Source organism: Sparus aurata, chromosome 18 (genome assembly GCF_900880675.1).
Source record: "Sparus aurata chromosome 18, fSpaAur1.1, whole genome shotgun sequence".
Lineage (NCBI taxonomy): Eukaryota > Metazoa > Chordata > Actinopteri > Spariformes > Sparidae > Sparus > Sparus aurata.
In genome coordinates this window covers 23597538-23620733 of record NC_044204.1, presented here as the reverse complement: position 1 = coordinate 23620733, position 23196 = coordinate 23597538, and the positions used below count along the sequence as shown (strand labels likewise).

Genomic DNA, 23196 nt, shown 5'->3' with positions numbered 1-23196 from the left:
TAACCTGACGGTGTTTGCATCAGGAAAGGCACGGTAGAATGATTATAAACAGTGATAGCCATGCAAATAAATTCTTTCCAGGAACTTTGTAGCACAAACAAGCCCAATGTTTGCATGTTTTGTATACCGGAGCGATGGAAACGGCAACAGTTAGGGCTGAGTAATGTTGAGGTTAAAATTTTAGGACTTTCACACAGATGAGAAAAAGACAGAGGGACAGACACTGGATCATAAAGAGACAAGAGTTATAGATAATATTAGCAAACAGTGGTTTACTTATGCAAACCATCTGCTGTCCTTGCATACACCATGAAATGTCACACTTTGCACACAATGTTTGAGGTCAAAGTGACAGAATTTCAAGAATGGTAGCTCTAAAAATAAAATATTATCTTTCACTGAAGACGTCCATATTTATCTGCGCAGTGGCCAGCAGAGAGTGCTGCAGATCCTCTTAAATCTTAACACTTCTCACGTTCAGGGTCATAGGCAACTGGAGCCTGTCCCGGTATGCACTGGGAAAGAGACAGGGTGCACAGTGGACAGATTGCAAAAACACAAGCACTATCAATACAATCACACTCCTCCCGGCCAAACAAATTCTTAAGAGTTTTATTTAACCAAACCTGCATGTGTTCTGACTGTGGGAGGAAAACAGAGCTCCAGTAACAAACAAAAAACAAAACACAAAACACATAGAAATAACTGGTCTTAGATTCAAATTACCTTGAAGTCATCTTACTCTTTCATCAAATAGCCTATAATGTACAGTGATAAAAAAACAGGTTGGCCAGTTTTGTTTTCCCATCAATTTGTGTTTCCTGTTTCCTGTTGCCTTAACCTAAACCAGACCTCACCTAAACCTCAACAACCTAACCCCCCCCCCCCCCCAGATACGAAACCATAACCTCGTCAAAGAGTTTTTGACAACAACGAACGGCAGCAGCATGTACAAGAGAGATCCACACAAAAGAAAAGTCTGAGATAATCTGACTTCCTGTTAACTCTTTGTCATTAGTAATCATATTAATTTAAGCTGCATTTGAAGGAAAAACCAAGTTGTTAAATATCAGTAACTTGATGAAGTAGTCTACATGAGCGAGAAGACACTCACACTTTGCAAACTTTCCCATTCGAGTGTTGGGCAATACCTGCAAACAAGATCTTTTCATGGTGACTCATGACATCAACATTAAGCTCTTTGTACACTTTGGGTTATGAAATCTAATTCATTTTGAATTGTTTGAGCAGTACATGATCAATACTGACACAATGGAAGCATCTTACTGGATAACATTGTATCGATCCCTTTATGGCTCATTTGGCACTAAATGAGCCATCAAGGGATCGATGACAGAAGGCTGATCAATATCTACATGTCAAATATTCAATACATGACAGGATGGTTGTGTCTCTAAAACTAATAATAACCACATCTCTGCAGCTGTACTCTAATGCTAACATTTGTGTTAGCATTCTGACATGCTAATACTAATGTTTGTGACAAGTTACTATAACATACTAGCATTAATATTAGCATGATTCAATGATAGGTCTAGCATGCTGCACACGTCAACCTGTTTACAAGCTAAGAGTCATCATAAAAAAACAAAACATGACGCTAGTGTTAGCATGCTAAAGCTAATCATTAGCATACTAACGCCCCGGACATGGTGCAAAACGTCAACATATATTCGTCCTAGCTAGCTACATAGTGCTAAACTCTCTGGACCATGGCCTCACAAAGTGCTGCTATTAGGTACCAATATTATATTTCTTCCAACACGACTTCTAACCCTCAAGTTTTCATTAATGCTAAAGTGTTGCTTTTATTTTGGTCTCCTGTGTCCCTATATTTGTGTATGTGGGCTAAACTGAGCTGCTAGTGAAGAATATTTTGTGTCTGAACTCGTGTAAGTTCATACACAATGTCAATATTATATTGAATATGCCGTACTTATCAGGAGCCATGGCAGGAAAAGACAGGAGGGAAGCTGGTGACAAATGTCTGCTTGGTTAATTGGCCATATTTATAATGAGTCAATGACACATTCAAAAAAAGACACCCCACAAAAGACTGCACAGTTTAAAACATCCTCCCTCACCTGCGCACTAGGCTTGTGCGCATGTCAGGACTCGGCTAACTGGGAAGATGGCCGCAGCCGTTAATTGACTCTGACCTGTGAACTCCCGGCTCTGCTCTTCACCTCTCTCTCCCTGTCTGTCTGTCTGTCTGTCTGTCTCGACCCGCAGTGAGTTGGTTTCACTAAAGATGGTCGCCCTCAGAGGGTTTTGTCACAGGTTCTCCCACCTGGCCAAAGTCGCAGCGCAAAGGAAATTCAGGATATATGACAAATGGTGCGCCATAACCACTGTCATCATGGCGGACAAGAAGGTACGAGAGTGCAGTTCATACACCTGCATGTGTTTGATAAAGTTTGGCATTGCAGTAAGGAGAGCACAGAAATGTCACTACATGCACACACCACTTGAAGGTTGTTAAAGCCTACTGAGGCAATGTGATATTGATTTTGGGCTATATAAATAATATTGATTTGATTCGATTCTTGATTTAGTTGCATGCAGAGTGATGCAAAACGATCTACTTTTGAGGTGTGTGAACCAAACCTCATGAAAATCTACTCGCAGGTTATTTTTGAATATTATAAACAGAGTAAAGTCAGACTTTTTAATTTAAAGCTTGTTATTGTTTCAGAGATGTAAAGAAAATGACTCCTAAATCTCCATGGGTGGGGTTGCAATTAGTATGAGATGTATTCATGGTGAAATAAGCCAGGCATTAAACATAATAATGGTATGTATTGGTATCACACAATTTAGCATGATAATTAACATCATCAATAGCTTAGAATTCAATATCATACATGCCTTTAACCTTTACAGCACAGTACACCTTGAAAACTGTATATTGCTGCACTTTTGTTATGTGGCTCTCATTCAAGCCATTAAAGTGACAAGGAAAGGACATGCTCATGTTGAATATGACTTTTAAGTCTACATGTGTTCCTGTCCACAGAGCATCTCTGACAAACTTGATTCAGGGATCTGGAAGCGCCCCAAACATAACGTTTCTATTTATTTCTTGCTAAATCTTGAAGGTTTCATGCAGTTTTTTAAAAATTTTTATCAACTTTATTTTTGTCTATAAAACTGTATGGCAGTAAAAAAAAAAAGTGAAAATCAGGAGGAGGCAGTTTGCTTTCTATTTATAATGCCTAACTTAAAGTAATTTCATTCTGACTGAAACACAGAAGAGAAGTGTGACGTGTTTTTTAGAGAAAGAAAATCCTTCTCGGATGCAGCGTTGTCGCTGCAAAGCTGCTATCAAGATCATATAATAGTTGTAAGCTGTGTCTAGTGACTACATCAAAAGCGGAATGAGTGCGTTTGTCTTGTCTCTGTTCCCACATCACAGTGTTTCTCAAGACGTAGGCCGAGAGCAGTTTGATCATAGTAACCATACTTCCTCTTTTGTGGCTTGTTGCTATGGCAAGACTTCCCTTCCAGGCAGGAAGTGACAGGAAGACCCAAGTGATGGGTTTGTGTGTGTGTGCGTGTGTGTGTGTATGAAGTGTGTGCATCATGTTTGGGTGGAGCACTTTACTGTGTCCCCTGACGGAGTGCATTTCGTGTTAAGGCTTAAACTTGTAGTCTGGTGTCTGGGCCGCCATGGCGAAGAACTGCAATAACCTCGGCATTCCCGTAAGCCACATGGTGAGTCGACAACCCTCTTGTTGGGTCCGGTTAAGTTCTGCAGCTTTGGATCTAGTGGTTTGTCCGTTCAGGCGTACTTGTATTTAAAATGACTACACTGGAGCTCAGTGTGCTGTGTAATGAATACCTTTTTGTTGTATCCTTGTAATCATTTGGTACAACACAAATGTATTTTTAACATTTCGACCGCCTTTTCAGTCTGCTTTTTAAACTGCGCTCAAACTATTGCATTGACACCCAGGCCAGAGTACCAGGAGTACACGGCAGAGCAGTTTTCTTACGTTGCCTTTTATCATCTGTCCCGACTCCTCAGCAGTGCCAGCACAAAACCCGGCTGTGTGGCTACAGTTGGTAGCTTCTGAAAACAGACCGGGCCTGCCTGAGTCAGAAGCGGAAGCCGAGCCATGCCTGTTTGCCAATCTGTCATGTGTAGGCTGAGTTGGCTTTGGTATACTCTGCGCGAGACCCTTACAATGATAAAACTGTCTCAGATCTGCAGGAGGTGTGAAAGTGTATATTAAGATGTATTTCGCAGAGGAGACCTAACTGCTGCTATGGGCTTAAAAATGGTCCCCTGAGTGATAAGTGTTTTTTGTGTGTGATCAGAAATGTTCCTTCATCAGATATATCTTATCTCTCCTTGAAAGAATTGCAGAGAGTCCTTTTGATATTGTTTGCAAAGTATGCATACGAGTTGGACAGTGATGAATCATTTGCTTTCTTTACTTAGGATCGTGTGTGTGTGTGTGTTCTCGTGAGTGTGTGTGCACCTCTCCTGAGGGGTGTATTCGTGAGGCACTGACATGTTGTGTTTTTGGAGCCAGAGTTTGAACAGCAGGGCAAAAAAGTTGAAGAGGTGGAGCCAAAGTGGCGCTCACACCTGCAGAAACAACCAGCCCTTATCAACCTTATATGGGCAAAGTTTGTCATTTGCCAAGAGCTGTCATCTTTGAGCTGTTTGTTGAGAACAGAATTACACTTTAATTAAACTTTCACTTTGCATGGATTAAAATTCTCACATATACAGCTTATCTTCTCACTGGCAACAATATTGTGGATACATTCCTCTTGTTTTCTTATTAAAATAAGTGTTGAATAGCTCTATATTCCAACGGTCAGGACAGATAACTCCAGACAGCAGGATCCTCCTTTTTACTGCTGCATCTTTTGATAACCTCTGCGTGTTCGTGTGGTGCAGAGAGGTGGGAGGGCTTTGCTAAATGCAAAATGGACAGGAAGTAAGCTTATACAAACGACAAACGCGTAACAACGGTTTTAAGAAGGCGAGTGGGCGATCTGACCATTTTAGATCGTGATCACTCATGAAAGCACACGCTATCTTCTTTTGGGCTGATTGTAGAGATTGTGATATGTAATGTCGGTGCTTATCAAACTATACATAACCTCAATGAAAAACGGATCTACACTTTATGAACCACATTTAGAGAGATGTAAACCATGAGATACATCATGTAGCTCATTCTTAGGCAACGTATTAAAAAAATTAACAATGCAATTTGCGTTATAGATAGCAGCTTGTTGGATGAAAAAAGGGCCCAAAAAAGATAATTTCATTAATACAATATAATGTTGGGGCTTTTTCATGCCTGGCTTTAGACTACTAGGTATTTTCAGATCGCCCAGGTCTAATTTGTAAGACGTTTCGCAAAAACAACCCCAGAGCTTAAATTATCAGGAACATTGAAGACCGTAGAGGTTTCTGCAACTGAGGAAGCTGCGCGTATATGGACGCCGAAGTTTAGAGGTTGAGCACAGATCAATTCACAATTTAAAAGCAAAAAACTGCTTGGACAACTGACAAACGAGCTGAAGTTATTCAAGTCGAGATCATTTGTAGAACATTGAACTCAGATTAAGCCACTTGATATGTGACACAATGTTCTCCATCCAGTGGAAACAAAACGCCTCAGATCAGTTTGTCGATGCGCATTCACATTTTTAGTTTAAATGTTGAAGGCAGTTGCCCTTGTTTGGCTAAATGGCATTGAAGTTTTGTCTACTGTTAATGGTGACATTGTTACTCTCAAGTTTATGAACATAAACTTGACACCCAGTGTACAGTTTGGGTAGGCTGCTGTTCACAGGACTGTAGACAAACACGCTCACAATTCACACCTCTGGGCTGTGTTATAGTTGGAACCTGCATGTTTGTCGACTGTGGGTGGGAACTGAAGCACCAAGGGGAGAACCAGGCCAACAAGAGAAGATTTTAACTAACCCTAATCCACAGGGAAAGGCCATCACTTTGCCAACCCTAAATCATTTTGTCAATATATGTTGATTCTTGAGAAGCCATTATGTGTGAATGTAATTCTTACAATTTAAAATCCAGGATTTTTTCTCAGATTAGCTTAAAACAGAACCTGTAAACCAGATGAACCTCTTCATCTAAAATACCTCCCTGGGGGGATTTTTGATAAAAATCTTGGTACTTTGATATTTGAGTTGCATACAAACACGGCTGTCTGCACAGGTCTGCGTGCAAACGGTCTGCCCAATTTTTGGCAGCATTTATGACTGTTGAAATGCTCAAATAGAAACGTAGAAACCTTCTACAAGATGTGACTTTTTGTGAGCTCTGAAAGCTGAATGAGAGCCATTGTCATCAGTGTCACAACCACTTCCTGTGAAAACAGCCATGACTGATTGCACTACATTGTCAAGGAGGAAAAAAACAGAAAGCAAAACACATGCAGCTGGCGTTCACATCTCACTTCCTAAATGTATGCCTGCAAGTGTGCGTCTGAAAATATGTATGTAGCTTCTGTATGAGTACGCTGTGCTACAGACTTTTTAAAGCTGCTACCGTTATGTTTAAATGATCTGAAAATCCCCACATTTGTGTCATCAGCGTGAGTTTTTGTTTCATGGTTTACCCTTGATTGCCACATCTGAGACAATATGAATTTAAACACAATTTCTCAATCAAGTAAATGTTTGAATTTTATTCGTAGAATCTATTAATTAATACCATACAAGTCTATGAAAGCCTCACTGAGGTGTATCCCTTCTCATCAGACTTTTTGTTTTATGTTTGTCTTTATTCACAGAGCCAGGCGGTGTCAGATGGAGGTAAGCATGAAAAACCCACGTTTCTGAGAACTCAACATGTCTGTGCATGAAACGATCTGATTCAGTCTCGTTCTGTCATGCTTTCTGTGCTGATAAATGGGTGTGTTTGTGCTTGGATGTGTTTTAGAGTTGAACATGTCTGCGCGGGGTTGTGGAGGCAGCAGCTCCAGTCTTCCAGGGACTCCAGGCGGAGAGGCCAACAGTGTGCTGAGCTGGGCCGTCTCATTTGAGAAGCTGTTGGCGGACCCCTATGGAGTCCAACACTTTACGGTGAGACACACTCAGTGTTATTTTTTTTGTTGTTGTTGTCATTTTCAACAAGTTCAGGAATACTTAAAGTGTTAAGGTGTGGCATATATGTGAGTGTGTGTGTGTGTATTACTCCACAGTCCTTCTTGAAGTCTGAGGTGAGTGCGGAGAACATTTTATTCTGGCAGGCTTGTGAGAAATTCAGGAAAATCCCAGCCACCTCCCTTGATGAGGTATGGTGACATCTTTTACCTCTTCACACTGAATCATTTTATGTGTTAATTGTGACTAATTGTGCTGCTGTGTTGTGTTTTACACTGTGTGAACGACACATCATTGTTTGTTTTCCTGACAAGATGCTGAATGTTTACAGTGAGGGAAACTGTACTTTTAACAGTTTCTTTTTGTTTTGCTTTTATTATATTACAATATAGTGAAACATATGTTGGCTCAGTAGACAAGCCTAATAAATCAACAATTAAGCCAGCATCATACATTTTCTATTGATCAAAATATTTTTTCAGCCATCCTTTTTAAGTTGTTTGGCCTCTTTCACACTTTTATAGCTTTAAACGTTTTAATCTTCCCTCTAGGCAGAATAATTGTTCAGCTATGAAATGTATAAAAGAAACAGGAAGCGCAGAAATTGACAGGCTTGTTTACTGTCCACATATCAGCCTAGTTTCTGTGGTAGTTCTCTGGCAAATGATTTTGATTGATTTTATGACTTGCAGTGTGGATACTTAAGAATGGTTGATTTGATTCTTTGTATGCCTAACAAGGAAAGACACCTGATTTAGCTGTTGTGTCTTGTAGCTGAAAGCAGCAGCCCGCTCCATCTATGACACCTACCTGTCTGACAGTGCTCCCTACTCTGTCAACATCGATGACACTGCCAAGACGGAGGAGAAGGACCTGGAACAACCCACACCTGATATGTTCAACAAGGCTCAAGCACAGGTCTGTCTGGAGTCCACAATCCCTCAGCCCAGTGATACGTTGTTGTTGGTGTCTTGTCTGACTGTGTATACCACTGGTCCCTGCTTTGTGTCAGATTTTTAAGCTGATGAAGATGGACAGCTACAGGCGCTTTGTGCGCTCTCCTCTTTACCAGAGCTGCACCTTGGCAAGTGTAGAAGGCAAACCTCTACCTCAGCCGGCCCGCTTGGGATCCTGGGAGGACGTGGCTATCAGAAGCCCCTCGCTTAGTGACAAGAAGGTGGAGTGAAATGGACTTGAGGACATGGAAGGGAAAAACATGTGATTTGATCTTATTCTAATTTCGCTGTTTTGGCATTTTTTCATTGCTGTCTCAAACAGAACAAGACGTCAGACTCCAACAGCTTGCCAGGTGGAAAGAGTGCCTCGGAGAAGCAGCGCCAGAAAAGAGGATCATGGGGAGGTAGTGCCTGTCCAATGGCTGATCTTGTTCTTCTGAGTTATGTCTTGATTTAAATCCTGTGAGTTTATTTCTCCCTGGCCTGGTAGATGCATCCAATATCCATGGTTTAGTCCCTGGAAAAGAGCTGCATATGTCAGTGAAATCGAGCAGCAGTGTGGAGCTCGGCTCCCTCTACAGGCAGATAGAGGTCAGTGCATTTATGAAAATATGGTTTTGAGCTGGTGCTGTCTTATAGGAAATTGATGTTAAAGTTTCTACTTACAGAAGCACATATGGATAAGAGAATTCAAGGTGACACATTTTACAGTTTAGATTAAAATCTAAGCTCTACTGCTTTTTCGACTCTTCTCCATCTGTGATGCAGAACGGCAGATCGAGTCCCCGGTCTCCAGAGCAGGGTGGTGGAGGTGTGGGAAGGCTAGGGGTGGAAGGGGGCTACTGCTGCGTCTACCTACCTGATGGCAGTGCCTCTCTAGCCCCCACACGTAATGGCCAACCCATCAAAGACATGCTGGCTAGCTTGTGTGAGAAGAGGGGATTCCCGCTAAAGGATGTCATCATCTATCTTCACGGCAAAGACAAGGTGAGCGTTCAGCTGCTCTGTGTGCAGCTGCAGCAACAGCTTTTAAACCATGAAGCTGTTCAAAAATGTCTTGCTGCACACTTGTTTTGCAACAGGCAGTATGATGAATAAGACTACACTCTTCCTGTTCTAACATCCTCTCAACCTCTCACTCCCTCTTTTCATCTCTGAAACACTGTGAAACTTTTATGTTATAGTCAATGCTGACGTCTCTGAAAGCCACTTTAATTTGTGTCTCTCTGATACCCCGTTGCTCCCTCTACAGCAACCCTTGTCACTGGACCAGGACTGCTCCGTACTGAGAGATCAGCAGGTCTCTCTCGAGATCAGGGTGACGTTTGCGTGAGTCAACTGTGTCACTTCCTTTTTTTTTTTCTTTTTTTTTTTTCCTGTCTTTGTCACCCTCGCAGGCTTTCACACCCACATCCCCACTTCAGCATGCCACTTGTCACCATGTCAGAGGAAAGTCCTTGTATTAACACCACACTTAGAGACTGGCTGTCTCTACAGCAATCCTTTTAATCATAGTTTTCATCGCATACATTATCAAAGTTGGATTTCCTGATATAAGAAGATATCACTGGGTGGCAGATAGATTTTAACAGTGCCATTTTGCAGTATATCATTTCAGTATGCTGCACTTGACTCAGTTTTACTGCTGACTTTGTGAGGCGTCTACTTAAATTCATGTGTGTGTTTCAGGCTGGAGATTGCCTTCACTGGTAAAACAGTGGGGATCATGGTGAAGTCCAGTAAGACGCTGCAGGAAGCCCTCTCTGCTGTGCTCCAGAAACACCACCTCAAGCAGCAAGAGGCACTGGTCACCATGGTTAGTGTCTGTTTTAATGAATGAGATCATCTTCTGGAGCCTGTGCTTGAGTGCTTCCTCAGATCAACTAAAATGACAGAGTGTGCTAACTAAGATCTCAATGTCATAATCTTGTATGTCTGTTAAGTAAATTTACAATAATGGCTCTACTTCTCATTCAGGCTGCAGACTTATAAGACACTTTAAAATGTGACACTTTAAAAAATGCCTGCAGCCACCGTTGTGAGGCAACACTTTACACGTCAGTGTGCATGTTAATATTTATATTAAATCTGTATTAATAACTCATTCATTTAATGTGACCACTTGAAACTGAATGCGTTACACTATTCCCCAGGCACAAAAGTTGGGTTACACCAGTTTAGTAATCCATTCATGTGTATTTTCTCTGTGCCATGTATCACTTTTGTGGGGTCTTGAGGCTTCATTCCCACAAAACTGTTGAGCTGATTGTGTTTCAGACTGAAGTCCTCCATGTCTTACTTTCTTTTAGGTCGGGAGCGACGAGACTGTGAACATGACCGGCACTGTGTTCAGACTGGCCAATAAGACGCTACGGCTCGAAAGAGCTAAAGGTTAAAATTCTTGAACTTTTTTAAAACCCAATGAATTTCTTAAAAGGTGCAATCTGTAAGAATTGGCCACCTTCTGTTCTACTTTTATACTCAAAACAGATATGGGGCAACATATCACAAGAGCAACAGCTAACTAGCTTACCGCTGCCAACTGTAGCTGCCATTAGCTGGTTAGCTCAGTTAGCTATGCAGCTACATTTCTGGACTGGGAGCTCAGAAAGTGTTCATTAGCACAAGAGGTTTGGACCAGGACGGGCTGGGGTTAGCTGGTTAGCATGCAAAACAGACCTCATCCAGTAATATCATAATTATTTCTGCACATTTTGTTTATAATTTGAGTGACTTTCATTTTTTACATCTAAAATTCCTACATATTGCACCTTTTTTAAACGTGAACCAGAGAGAATGATGTGTACGAGATTTTTTTTTATACTAGCAGCAAAAACAAGTGGCTACATTTGTAAAGAAACCTACTTGGCGACTGAGTGAATGAAACGAGTTCAGTAAAATGCGATGAGGGCCTCCATCCCCTGTTGGTTATCGATGATGTTGGTGATTTAGCTGAGCTTCCTATTCATTTGTCTCTTACTGGATCCTAGAAAGTGTTTCTGCATTTGTTGCCTCTCACTTGCTCTTAGCTGGCGGCAAAGTCTTTTCACTGTCCACTTTACTGACCTGGTTCTTCTGCGTCACTGTCTGCATCTTCCTTTATCCCTGCTCTGAATCCTTTGTCTATCTCTCTCTGTCTCTTCATTGTTTTCTCTGGGGTTGAAATGTCGGAGTCCATTTGTTTTGTTGAGTGCTGTGTTCACTCACCTCATTTCCCAACTGCTGAGAGGCCACAACTAACTTCACTTGGGATCAGCGCTCCCCGCCTCAACGCCTCTTGCTGCATTTAGGAAGCCGGCAATAGATTCGATCAGAGTGCCGGTATACCAGGAGGACCAGTTTAATTCTTGTCAAGAATATTTTATCTGGCTGATGTCAGTGTTTCACACAGTGGGGGAGTTGGGCTCTATAGCATCATCATCACTGAGTGCCTTTGTACCGGATGTGGCGGTGGTGTTAGAAACTGATTTATGTCTTTGTTGGTTTGACCAGGAAGAGACGTTTCTAGAGCCAGTGGTACAGCTGCAGCTGCACAGGTGAGGCAGTGTTAATAGACATCTTGTTGCCATCATAGAAGAAGAAAGTGACTGCTGACAAAGTCATACAAACACATTTTTAATTGTAATGATTAGTGCAGTTTCATTTATAACACCAAACTTTAATTTGATCCCAGGCGGGAGCAGTGAGTTCAGGTGGTGTGGAGGCGAGATCATCGCTGCAGACAGACAGAGCCAGGAATCAACCCAAGCCCAGTAAGAACCGCGACATGGATGGTAGGACATCTCAACAGTTTGGGGTTGGGCGATATGGTGATATGTATAATGGAAGAGGATACAGCTATTAGTGATCGTCTCATCAATGTGGTGAAATACTTTGATTGCACCCATAGTTTCTTATTTTGAAACGAGGGTTCATTGTTGAACTTAAATTGATGAATAAATAAATTCTCAAGACAAGGTCCAACACAAAGGAAGTGTACCTTGTAACTTAACTATCCCACCACAGGGTGTTTATGTCACTTAGAAACCTGTCTGGAGACTTCAGTCGTATCACACACATTTTCTTAGCAGAGTGAAAATCTTTAAATTTAAAAACTGTGTTTCCACTCGCTGAGGAAGATAGTATGATACGATCAAAAGCTCCAGAGAATAAACTTTCAATCAATTTTTTCAGCTCAATTCACACAGTGTATACTATATTATCAAGTAAATTCATATTGCCATATTGTATCCATATAGCCCAACCCTAGTATCATGGCTAGGACGAGTTTGAACAGCGCCATACTATTAAATGAAACAAATTGTTATTATAGATTTGTAGAATGTTCTCTACCAAAAACAAGTTGAGTCTGTTTTGCCTAACTAATACTCCCAACTGTAAAATTTAAATGCCTTCCCTAGATTAAAAATAGAAGCATTGTTTATTCATTTGACAAATGTCGGCATTAGCATGATGTTTTGCATGTGTGTGTGTGTGTCAGGGTTTCTGGAGATGCTGACAAAGGCTCAGGGCTGCAGGGTTGATGACCAGCGAGGCCTTTTGACTAAAGAGCAGCTGGAGATCCCACTGTTCCTGCAGCTGTCCTCAGACCAGGGTCCAGACGAGGCCGGCACCACCGGCTCCCCCGCTGCCGACTCCAAAGAAGTCAAGTCGTCAATAACTCCAAGTTCAGCTGGAGCAGCGGAGAAAACCTCCGGGTCTGATCAATCCAAACCCAAAGACTTGAGGGAAACAGTACTTTGAAAGACTGTTGTGCGGTTGGGGGGGGGGGGGGGGGTCACAGATGTGATCAGAAACTATGACAAACATCTCGCAACTTCATGTTACCAATCATGTCAAAAGATAGAAACTCGTTTTTATTGAAAAATGGTTAAGCACTTTTTATAATTGTTTACAAATAAGCTCTGAGACAGCAGTGTACTTCCATCTCTGCTGCTGCTAATTGGCCTCTTGAGGCAATATGTAAAGAAGAAGCAAGCATTTATAGTGTGAAACACTACACGTCTTAGTGAGAAGAATGTTTGCTATGAATTGTTTATTGTATCCAAAATGTTTGAAAAAGAAGTTTTAGCTCACCCTAAAGCCAATATGTTAGCTTAAGTGTTCCCAGACACAGATACGTCTGGTTTTTATGCCTGTAAAGTTTGTCTCACATTGCTTTTCTCTGAACTCTAAACTAAAACATGTTTCACCACAGGACTGTCCAGAGGGAGGATCTGAAGTGTGTTGCACAAAATGTTTTTCCTTTATTTGAATTAAGATTATTTACTATTTTTTTACTAAGATGAGTTTTTAAAGATTTTTAAATGACTGATTTTTCATTCTGTGTGCTTACTTGCTGTTTTCAGGTGTGTGTTTGCGGTACTTAAAAAGCATTTTGTTTGCTGTGATGCACTTTGAGGAGCCCTGGTCAAGTCCTGTTTTTTCTGCCACCTCATACTACGTTTCAAGGTTCAGTTCATGAATTAGTAATGTGATATAACAGGGAATTATTCAGATGATGTGATCATCAAGAATATCCCACAGGGTGTATCCAAAGAATTAAAGTGTTTAATAATGAAATGTGGTGAGCCTGTCTGTCTGTGTTTGTCGTCGGGGGAAGACGTGAGGCTGAAGCTTTTTCCTCTTCAGTGAGGATTTTCTTTGGGATGAATCACTGAGGTCAGTTTGTAGCTTGACAAATGCTTCGTGATTTGGTTTCACAGGAAGTGCAGCCGGACCCCGCTGTCCAAGTGGACTGCCTGTATGACTCATGCAATGTAAAGCAAGTCTGATCTGTATCTTCTCTGTAGGCGTCAGTTCAAACTAGAATTGATTACATTATCTGGTATCTTTGATACAGGAGGCATCAAACCTCCCTCTAAAATGCCGTCATGCATTGATGTCATTTTTGCACAGTGACGGTTGATGATTGCATTGCTGTGATTGGCTCTTTATGTAGCCAATGATCTGCTCCTTCTGCTGCATGGACTTGTTGCTGGAAGGTGTTTTCCAGTTGAGGAGCCTGGGAGGACTATTATGGGTGCATTTGGCTATTGTATGGGTTACAAAACAAAGAAGATGAGTCATTGATGGACTCATTGACATGGATGATGTCAGCTGCATGCATATTTCAGAGTATGTGACAGTACGAGGTTTGGGAAGCCCTCTCATTTGCCCACTTGCCCTGTGTCATCACCTTGAAGTAATTGGCCCGAAACAATAAAATATCATTAATGTGCAATACATGATACCTGTGTGACACACCCAGAGCTTCAGACTTGTAGCCTAGACACAACTGTGATTGGCACACCTTTGTGTGTGTGTGTGTGTGTGTGTGCGTCCATGCATGATTTGTGCGTCGGCGGAGCTATGAATGGGCAGAGAGGGCTGTGCTCTCGCAGACATCATCGCAGCAGTGAGATGAGGAGTGCCATCCACTCCACTGCACGTCTGCACTGAGAGAAGAAAGGAGAAGAAGGGAGAAAAACGAGGTGAGTGTCTGAATTTCCCTGAGGCATTTCCCCTATAATCAAATTTTTTGGGGGGGGGGGCTGATCGCTCTGCAGATGTATTTACCTGCCCTTTCTCTCTCCGTCACTCCCATCATTCATCCTCTCCTCCTGCCTGCCACTCACTGCGTCTCTCTGCTTGATTAAATGTCTTGTGCTGTCTCGAGATAAACCTCTTCATCTCCTCATTCATAGAAAAAGCTCATTTTCGTTCCAGATTGCGCGGCGAGGCTTACTCCTATCTGTGTTTTGTTATTTTCCTGCTCTCAGTCTCCTGCATTGGGATGGATGACAAACGGGTTTTGAATATCTGGAAGTGTTTATTTGTTCAACTCAATCCTCTGCTAATGGGAGCTCTGAAGGGTACTCACCGTGCCTTTTCCGAGAGGTCCTGCAGGGGAATACATAAGTGGTGTAAAACAAAACCAATCCATCAGATCAATGCGTGCACGTTAAAGCGCATTGAGAGATTCTGCGGAGCCGGTGGAGGACTGGGCTGTGCTCAGTGTGGTAAAAAATGATATTGGATTTAGTTATCAGGTGAGATACACATGGTCGAGCTGTGACTCAGGCTGGGAGCAGCTGTGTCGGGCGACTGCTGACTAAATGCACCCAGCTGGAGGGGAAGTTGGTGTGCGTGCAGTACATGTGTGTCACACCTGAGCGTGGCAGAACAGACACCCCATCATCATCATCAATTACAGGACATAATGTCCTTGCCACTGCGAGCCGTCTTAATATGCTCTCCGACCGGCTGTCGGTGCAGTTACCGTCCACATGTTCACCTTGGTGCTCCCACCACCTCCGTGTGCGAGAACATGGACTATAATTACCGCTATAATTTACCTCCGCAGCATCCTCTGTGATTACATGTTCAACAGCACAGATGTAGCAAGGTGGCGATGTCAGGTCAGGGTTCAGCTTCTTGGATTATGGGGATTAGTGGACCCAAAAGTGTGGAAAGGAAAGGACGTTTCTGGTCATAATTATAGTTGTCAATTGAAGATATGAATGAACACTGATGGCCCCCAGTTGTAGGCACGATCAGAAGTGGTCGTCGTGTAGCAGACCTTCAAGAAGACGGCAGACAGAGTGATGCTGTGGATGCAATTTGACTTGAGCGTTCTCCTTCCTGTTCTTGTGAAACTCTGTCACACTCACTGAAATGAAGCTTAAAAAAAAAAGAAGTTCTTCGCACATTTTGCTTCTCGGCTTGGGAGTTAATTAGTGTTGACCCAACATTTAAAGATTTTGAGCTGGGCCAATCTCGCTCTATTATGGATTCAAATCTTCGGGACAGATTTTCTCCTTGCGTAATGTGGATGCTCACGTCAGCATTTTCTAACCTTGTTTCTCCTACGTAACTTTTCCTACCTCAGATTTGTGAGCCTCTTCTTGCCCCTTCTCGGTTAGAAAAGGTCGGAAAAGGGCTGCGAGGCAAAATATTCTATTTGTCCATCCTTGCAGAAAGAGTTCCGGAGTAGCTTTTAAGTTCCTGTGTTTCTTTTGTGTGCGTATATGCCCCATGTCCACGTAATAATGTATGAGCGCTTTGTGCATTTGTGCGTGTGCCGGTTTTTTGTATGCGTGCCACAAAGAGGCGTAGTGTTTTTGGACATGTCACCTTGGCTGTTGTTTGGCTGCCTGCTCATGTGGATTAATCGATGGAGAAGTGTTTCTCGAAGCCACAGGGCTTTTCTACCTCAGCCACAAAGGACACGTGCTTTTGTGCGTTTTCGGTCCGGCCTTTGTGCTCCTTCACCTACGAAGGGGAGATTCCTCATCCAACCAAAGGTGAAGAGATGGTGACCAAGGAAAGGGTGGGGGGGCAGTGACCGGGGGTGAAGCAAGCGGGCAAATTGTTCTCATTTAGGTCATTTCCCTCTGTGAGGTGGTCAGAGAGAGCACTCGGGCACTCACTGAATGCCTGCCCCACCAACAAGGCTAAGATTATCCTCAAAGGCCTCTAATGCACATTTTAGAGTGAGTGCATGGAGTACAGTCTACACTACCCCTGGGTGCGCCGACTGAGTCAACATGGATGTGCATAATAGGCCTAATGTATGAAAAAAAGCTGGGCACACCGCACTGGGTCAGTCACAGTGGGTGAGTGAGCTCCTGTCGATCGTCTCCCATTCATTCTTCATGAGCCCTGGGCCGAATGCGTCCTGTAGAGCAGCCGGAAAAACCGACGGGCCAGTTCAGTCGGACCAGATAGTGATCTTTCTTTGTTTTGTCCAAAATTCAAAATATAATTTCAAGTCAGAATCATCAATATAATGATGCACAGAATGACTCAAGCTACTGAAAACACAAATTCTCAAGTGCTTTTTCACGATGAACGATGGGGTCCTCCACCAACACACAATCTGATACTGTTGGAACAGTTTGGACATTTGACCAGAAAGATTTTCCCCATTTTTGTGTTTTGTCTTTGCTCGTTTACTCAGCTAAAGTGGGCGGGGCTAGGTAAGAAAAAGGTGATGTCACAAATTTCTGCACACCAATCAGGATTTTGCAAATTTTTTAATGTCACTGCCAACCAAGTTTGCGAAAAACAGTTAAATTCTCACTCATTGATACATAAAAACAGTAGTTATGATACAGTTTTTCAGGGGACTTAACTTGGTTTTAGGTTACTTTGCCATTTTAGGTGTTCAAGTTGGGTGAGCCATTCTGGAGATGGATAGTCTCATTCCCAGACGAGCCGGGGCTGAGACTCTGCAAATTTTTCCTCCCAATGGCTCAGCTCACTTTTTTAACACTTACTATTTGTATAACCATTTAAAAATAGTTAACACATAGGGCCCAAAAGTCATATTACTCCTCAAGTCACAGAAAATATGATGCTTTCTTGATCTTGATCAAATCAAACAGGTTGGCACAAGCAATAGTGTCCACTCACTTGGTATTTCTGAAGCTTTCAGCTGTGTCTTCTGGCCTTTGTCGCAAAAAAATACGTTGTCAATTCTTGTGGCTTATCAGTGAAAAGCACCATTGTTAACTCAATGGTTTTTACTGTAATGTCTCTCGTGCCCAACTGTTATAAAGCACATTTCTACACAATAGCTAAGATGCTAACAGCTAAAAGCTAATGTTAAGGTGATAATGATGGTAATAACTACCATGATACAACAACACTGTGTCACCTACAGCATTGGGTAATCTAATGGTGTCCTATTATTGGGTAAATGAAGTTGTAATGTTATTAAAAAAACACATAATGATAGCAAACTGCTAAATTGTTTTTAATTGGATGGCAAATAGATGTACGATTAGATAACATTCTAACAATAAATCATTCATGTGTAATGTAAAATTACTTCACACCGACTGAGTTCTAGGTGTAAGATTTAAGTTGTAGGTTATGCCTACGGTGAAACTACTTCCGCTGGTGAAACCATTAAAATGTCGTTGGCCCGGATGTATGTTGGACATTGCGATCAAACTAGGCTACATTTGAACTTTTTCGCAACTGCCGCTCGCACTCCAATGCCGAACAACCAGAACTCAGCTGTCATGCCTTTCTGTCGAGAGACGCCGCGAGATGTAGTTGCAATCTTCGACGACACATCCTCTAATCAGGGTTCGTACGGGTGCTTGAAATCCGTGAAAGTGCTTGAATTTCAATGTTGTATTTTCAAGGCCTAAAAAGTGCTTGGATTTTAGTTTAAGTGCTTGAAAGTGCTTGACATTATAACTCTATGTCTTTCACAAAATTGAGATGGACTGGATAGTTTGCTTATTACAAGGACAAATAAAATCGGTAAGAAAACCGTATGTGGAGATGTTTCCTCCTGGGCTCCGCTGAGCCTCTCTGCTCCTCTCTGCGACCTGCCAGTCTGTGTGTAGCCCCGCCCCTCTTAGAAGAGCGACAGTAGGAGATGAAAAAATGCTGGGAGGCTGCTGTGTTAACGAGCATTGGCTTGAAAATTATAAGTACAAACTATGGTTATGACGAGGACCGAATCAAAGAGCGGCGTCATGCAAAATCTGCAAAAAAGATGTGCAGAGCCTACATTGTAAGGCCCTTTAGCTAATGTTTATTGTGTTTAACAGAAGTTTTTGTATGTTTTATCTGGATACAAACTGATGTAACACAGACTGACATTATGTCGCTATATTTATATTACAGTCAGTAGCCCAGCAGCACTAACCTGTTGAGGCAATAATAGCTTACCCTGTCATTGCTAGCCTGGACGGGGATCTTGCTCACAATTTTTATAAAAGACGGAGAATCCACTGTTGAAAGTGGCAGCATGTCTTTGACAACATACTCTGCCACCGGTCTCCTGGCTTCTTGAGGTTTAAGCATCGCAGTACAGGAGAATGTTTTTTTCTCCGCTCTCATCCTCAGTTTGCTTTCTTTTGGTCACTAGCTTAATGTTAGTGTGACACCGCTCTAGATGTTTCGTTAAATGACTTGTGCTATTTTGCGAGGTAGAGAGATCTTTTGGTTTTGCACACAAAATGCACTTAACTATAATGTTCTTCATATCCTTCCAGTCATCTTCTCCTCGATCAAAAGTTCTCTAGCATTATATGCATTATAACACGCGTTACTGAGATTTGTACTGAGTAAAATATTACCTTTTTTTGTTTTTGTAATGCCTTACATTACTGTGTTACAGCAAAAAGTAATGCATTACAGTAATTGCATTACTTTTGTAACGCGTTACTCCCAACACTGCATTCTGAAACATAAAAATCTATGTCAAAAAAGAAAATTACAGGGTGCTCTCAGTCTCTCATTGTCTCGGTGCAAGTGTTCCTGAAGAACACCAAGTGGCTTCCCTTTTTTTTTGGATAATACTTTGTGTTCTCCTTTAATTTCTAAACTTCTTGCTATTATGAAACATGATTTTAGATGTTCGCAGCATAATACATTGTACAAAAATGAGCGTATATATTCCTGTATATATGCATTTTACCCCAGCAATAAGGTGCTGGAAAAATTTGAAAATGACCCTTAAAAGTGCTTGAAAAGTGCTTGAATTTGACCTTGAAAAATGTGTACGAACCCTGTCTGATGTCTCGCCCTGCCATCTGAATCTCATCTCCACCTCTTTAAAGGCCACTGCAGCCCAGGAAACATGACACCACCCGTTCACTCTGAGATGCCAGGAAGTATTCCGCTCTGATCTATCTCGTCAGTTGTCAGACAAAAGCCGGCACCGACAGGCAGCGCCGAGATATTTTATTTATTTAAAGAATAAATCTGTCCCCTGCAAATTGAACCAGACCCCAGAGGTGTTTTGTTCCCCTGACCACAAGGCCTCCAAACACCAGCTGTGGATGTGACTGTCGGCTGGTATTCATTGTGGCCTCTCAGCTGTGAAGGCATCACTTTTTTGTTCTGCGTGGCTCCAGCTGTGTGCGAGGGTGATGATCTGTCTGGCTCTCCTTCTGCCCTTCTTGTTCGCCTATGATGTTTCCTTTAAAGCATTTCATCTGCATGTCTGCTGTTTTATTTTGACTCGCAGAAAATAAAGGCTTTCTGCGAGTCAAAATAAAACAGCAGACATGCAGATTAAAAGCAGACATGCAGATAAAAATAATAAATAAAAATACCATTTTCTGTGACGGCATGGTATTTTTATTGATTTTTTATTTAACCTTTATTCAACCAGATAAAAGCCCAGTGAGATCAGGATCTCTTTCGCAAGGGTGACCTGGCCAAAAAGGTCAGCAGCACGAGACATAACAGCAATACATGTCAACACAGATTACAAAGAGTAACAGATAGAATAAAACATACAATTTTAGAGATGCAACAGTAGCACAACAAACAAATAATTTAGACAGGATATGTGTAAGGGACCAGGATAGGAAGCATTATCATCATCATCATCATCAAGGGAAGCCATTTTTTTACCTTGTCTATGAGATCTGCCTGGATGAGAAAAGTCAGCTTGCCCTCAGGTGAAACAGGTGTGTTTCCACCTGTGTCTACAATTCATAAGAAACAGTAATGGGTGTACTGAGCATGGCATTTGGCACAAAACTCCGGGGCAAATCCTCTGAGGAAAAAATTTGCCCAGAAAAAGATCAGTGAAGTGGAAGCAACAGTGGTTCCTGAGTCAGAGTCGCCATCTAGTGAGACGAGGACAGAACTGCAGACGTGTGTTTTTGTAAAAAAAACATCCTCTATGTTACCATTATTGTTTCTCTTTTTCTCTCTGCTGAATTTATAGCCGTACAACCACACTACTCCAAAGGACATCACCACGTCTGAAACCTTCGTCAGCGCTGAACGCCATGGAACAGAAGGCGAGTGAGGTATGTGAAAGCCCGCTACGATGTACATTTAAAAAAAAAAAGAATATTGGACTCATTCCCGTTTGTATCTAATAAAATCCTCCCTCTAACCCTCTTTGTCCCTCTAGTGTCCCACCAACACCACCACCACCTCCCCTCAAAAGCACATGAAGAACAGGTCCAAATCCACAGAGGAGATGCAACAAACGAGGAAGGTGAGCAGAAAGTCTGACATGCATGCCTCCGAGTGTTTCATCCTCATGCTCGCAGATCTAATGTGACTTGCCCTGCCTCACCTCACAGGCCTTTTCCTCGCAAAAATCCCTCCCGGGCAGACCGGAGCTGGAGAATGTGAAGGTGAGTTGTGTGCATAGGAGGATAAAATGGACTGTGTGCTCGAATGCAGCTTTCCTCCGGGTGTTTTTTTTTTTTTGATTGTGTCGGTATCACTCTTGTGTCTTTTCTGTTATTTTTTTCAGGAGTGTCCTGACGGCGCTGACATGCTCTCGTCCTCCACAGAGGAGCTAAAGTGATAAATGGAGGAGGCCGAGAGGGGGATTACCAGATCATCATAACAACATGCATTACAATGTACATATGTACACAGAGGAACATCCCAAAAATAACGAGCATAATAGTGAACTAGGTGATAAAACATTTAGGTAGTTAATTTACGATGGGTTGGTCGTGGTGTAAAAAAAATAAATAAAAAAAATGTGAAACTCAACACACAAACACAAAACTCACGCACACTGAAACAATCGCATGTAAGCAAAAGGACACGCGTGATGGAGCCGTTTCATTGTACTGTGAGTGTCGTATACATACCGAACTGAATGTGTATTGTCAATAAAGTGATGCAGTCGAGTGAATTTGTCTTTACGCTGCTGTCGAAGACACAAAGAAAATCGGCTCAAAGACCAGAGGAAAATGTCACAATGCTGTGTTCCGGTTTTCATGTCGTATAAAAGTAGGGAATGTGACGGACTATCAACATTTCACTCCAGCTTCCTTTTGACAAAAGCTAACATAGCTTGCAGGTTAATGACTCCCTAGCTAACATGACTGTTTAAATCCAGCGTGTTTCACTTCCAGGTTTAAACAATTGCGTTCAAGAGAAATGATTCCTGTCATGAAGTCAAACACGCTCAAACTGTTATTTTAACAAAGAATGTAACGGGTTATCAGATATGTCACTGTACCTTGAAATATGGCCTGATGCCCTTCCAGATGTTCACTGTCCATCGTCTTTTCAGTTGCTGATCAATCAGGAGGTGATGAAATGACGACAATTTGTCCGATCCCCGGATGTTCTTATGACCTGCAACCTGGAAGGCAGCGGCCTATGACATCCTGAGGGAAAATGGCTGCCATCTGTTTACCTAAAACATCCGACAATTGATTAACTAATTGCATCCTTGACTATTGAATATCTTGATGTAATGACGCAAGGAGTAAAATCTATTTTTGCAAGACTGAGGACTCGTCTGCAATGAGAAAAACACCGCTGGTAAACAAAAAAACAAAAAACTGAGAAGCAGAAGAGAATCCATTTATAGATGTAGACAGGTAGGAAGTTCTCCTCAGCTGAGGCCGAATGCCAAAAATGAAAAACCCAATTAAACCACTGTATAAAAAGAGGTTTTTATATTGACAGCTCCAGTAAAGAAACAAAGCGCAACTTGTAAAGCAAAAATAACAGGAAGGGTATAGAAACACAACACGCTGGTGCAAATGTTGTGGAAATATTTAATGAAAGCGTAGAATATGAAATAAAACACAGCTGAGCAAAAGTTGCAGTTGGAATAAAAGACAAAATAGTTTTTAGTCGCTTAAGGCAGCTTATATCAGCTCCCGGAGCTCAGAGCGTCAAACTGAAGGAATAAAGGACGAGAACTGTCGGTGGGGATGCTTCAGTCGAGTCACCCGGGGCCGTGATCATGAGTGGAATCCTGAAGGTGCCCTGTTGAACTTTCTTGTAAACAAAGTTATGTTTACATTGTGTCACTCGCCAAAACGCATTGAATGAATTCCCCTTCCACATGAAACATGAAACAATACAAATGTTGACATCTGCGCAATCAGAAGCAGGGCACTGATGAACCTGAAATATTAACTTCCTTTTCAAACCAGTCGTCTGTTGATCGAGCCCGTGTTTGGACATAATATGCAGCTACACTTAAGTTTTTATGTCATCAGCATATTTTCCACAAACAAAACCACAAAAATTAGACCACTTGTTTTGTTTTTTTTTTGCTTGCACAGATGTCCATGCATCACCATATCCACAGATAATTAACTGACATGTCCCTGTGATTCCCTCCAGTTGAATAACAGCCCGAGAGCTCCCAGAACACATCATATGGTATGCC

At 42.0% G+C, this 23196-nt stretch overlaps 1 protein-coding gene and 1 long non-coding RNA gene across 5 annotated transcripts; both read left to right on the top strand.

Annotated features, from left to right (window-relative positions):
• Nucleotides 1–2128: 2128 nt before the first annotated feature.
• On the top strand, nucleotides 2129–13637 carry rgs14b (regulator of G protein signaling 14b). Of its 4 annotated transcripts, none has more exons than XM_030397378.1 (15): nucleotides 2129–2395; nucleotides 6807–6828; nucleotides 6956–7098; nucleotides 7218–7235; nucleotides 7894–8037; nucleotides 8132–8296; nucleotides 8398–8479; nucleotides 8566–8666; nucleotides 8844–9062; nucleotides 9328–9404; nucleotides 9765–9891; nucleotides 10385–10466; nucleotides 11568–11611; nucleotides 11749–11848; nucleotides 12556–13637. In XM_030397378.1, the coding sequence occupies exons 1-15, from the start codon at nucleotides 2273–2275 to the stop codon at nucleotides 12816–12818; spliced, it is 1710 nt and encodes a 569-aa protein (XP_030253238.1). In that variant the 5' UTR covers nucleotides 2129–2272; the 3' UTR covers nucleotides 12819–13637. The 4 variants fall into 4 exon arrangements, with proteins under 4 accessions (XP_030253238.1, XP_030253237.1, XP_030253236.1 ...); XM_030397377.1 differs by having other exon boundaries at nucleotides 7218–7310; nucleotides 11749–11827; XM_030397376.1 differs by having other exon boundaries at nucleotides 7218–7310.
• Nucleotides 13638–14395: 758 nt separating this feature from the next.
• On the top strand, nucleotides 14396–21696 carry LOC115568279 (uncharacterized). Its single transcript, XR_003981361.1, has 5 exons — nucleotides 14396–14548; nucleotides 20761–20845; nucleotides 20953–21039; nucleotides 21128–21181; nucleotides 21304–21696. It is a non-coding gene; the product is annotated as an uncharacterized LOC115568279 (long non-coding RNA).
• Nucleotides 21697–23196: the final 1500 nt, after the last annotated feature.

Coding starts and splice junctions, on each gene's coding strand:
- rgs14b (XM_030397376.1), top strand. CDS start 2,273: ATGGTCGCCCTCAGAGGGTTTTGTCACAGGTTCTCCCACCTGGCCAAA. Junction 7,311..7,893: donor CAGCCACCTCCCTTGATGAG/GTATGGTGACAT, acceptor TGTGTCTTGTAG/CTGAAAGCAGCAGCCCGCTC. Junction 8,297..8,397: donor CCTCGCTTAGTGACAAGAAG/GTGGAGTGAAAT, acceptor TGTCTCAAACAG/AACAAGACGTCAGACTCCAA.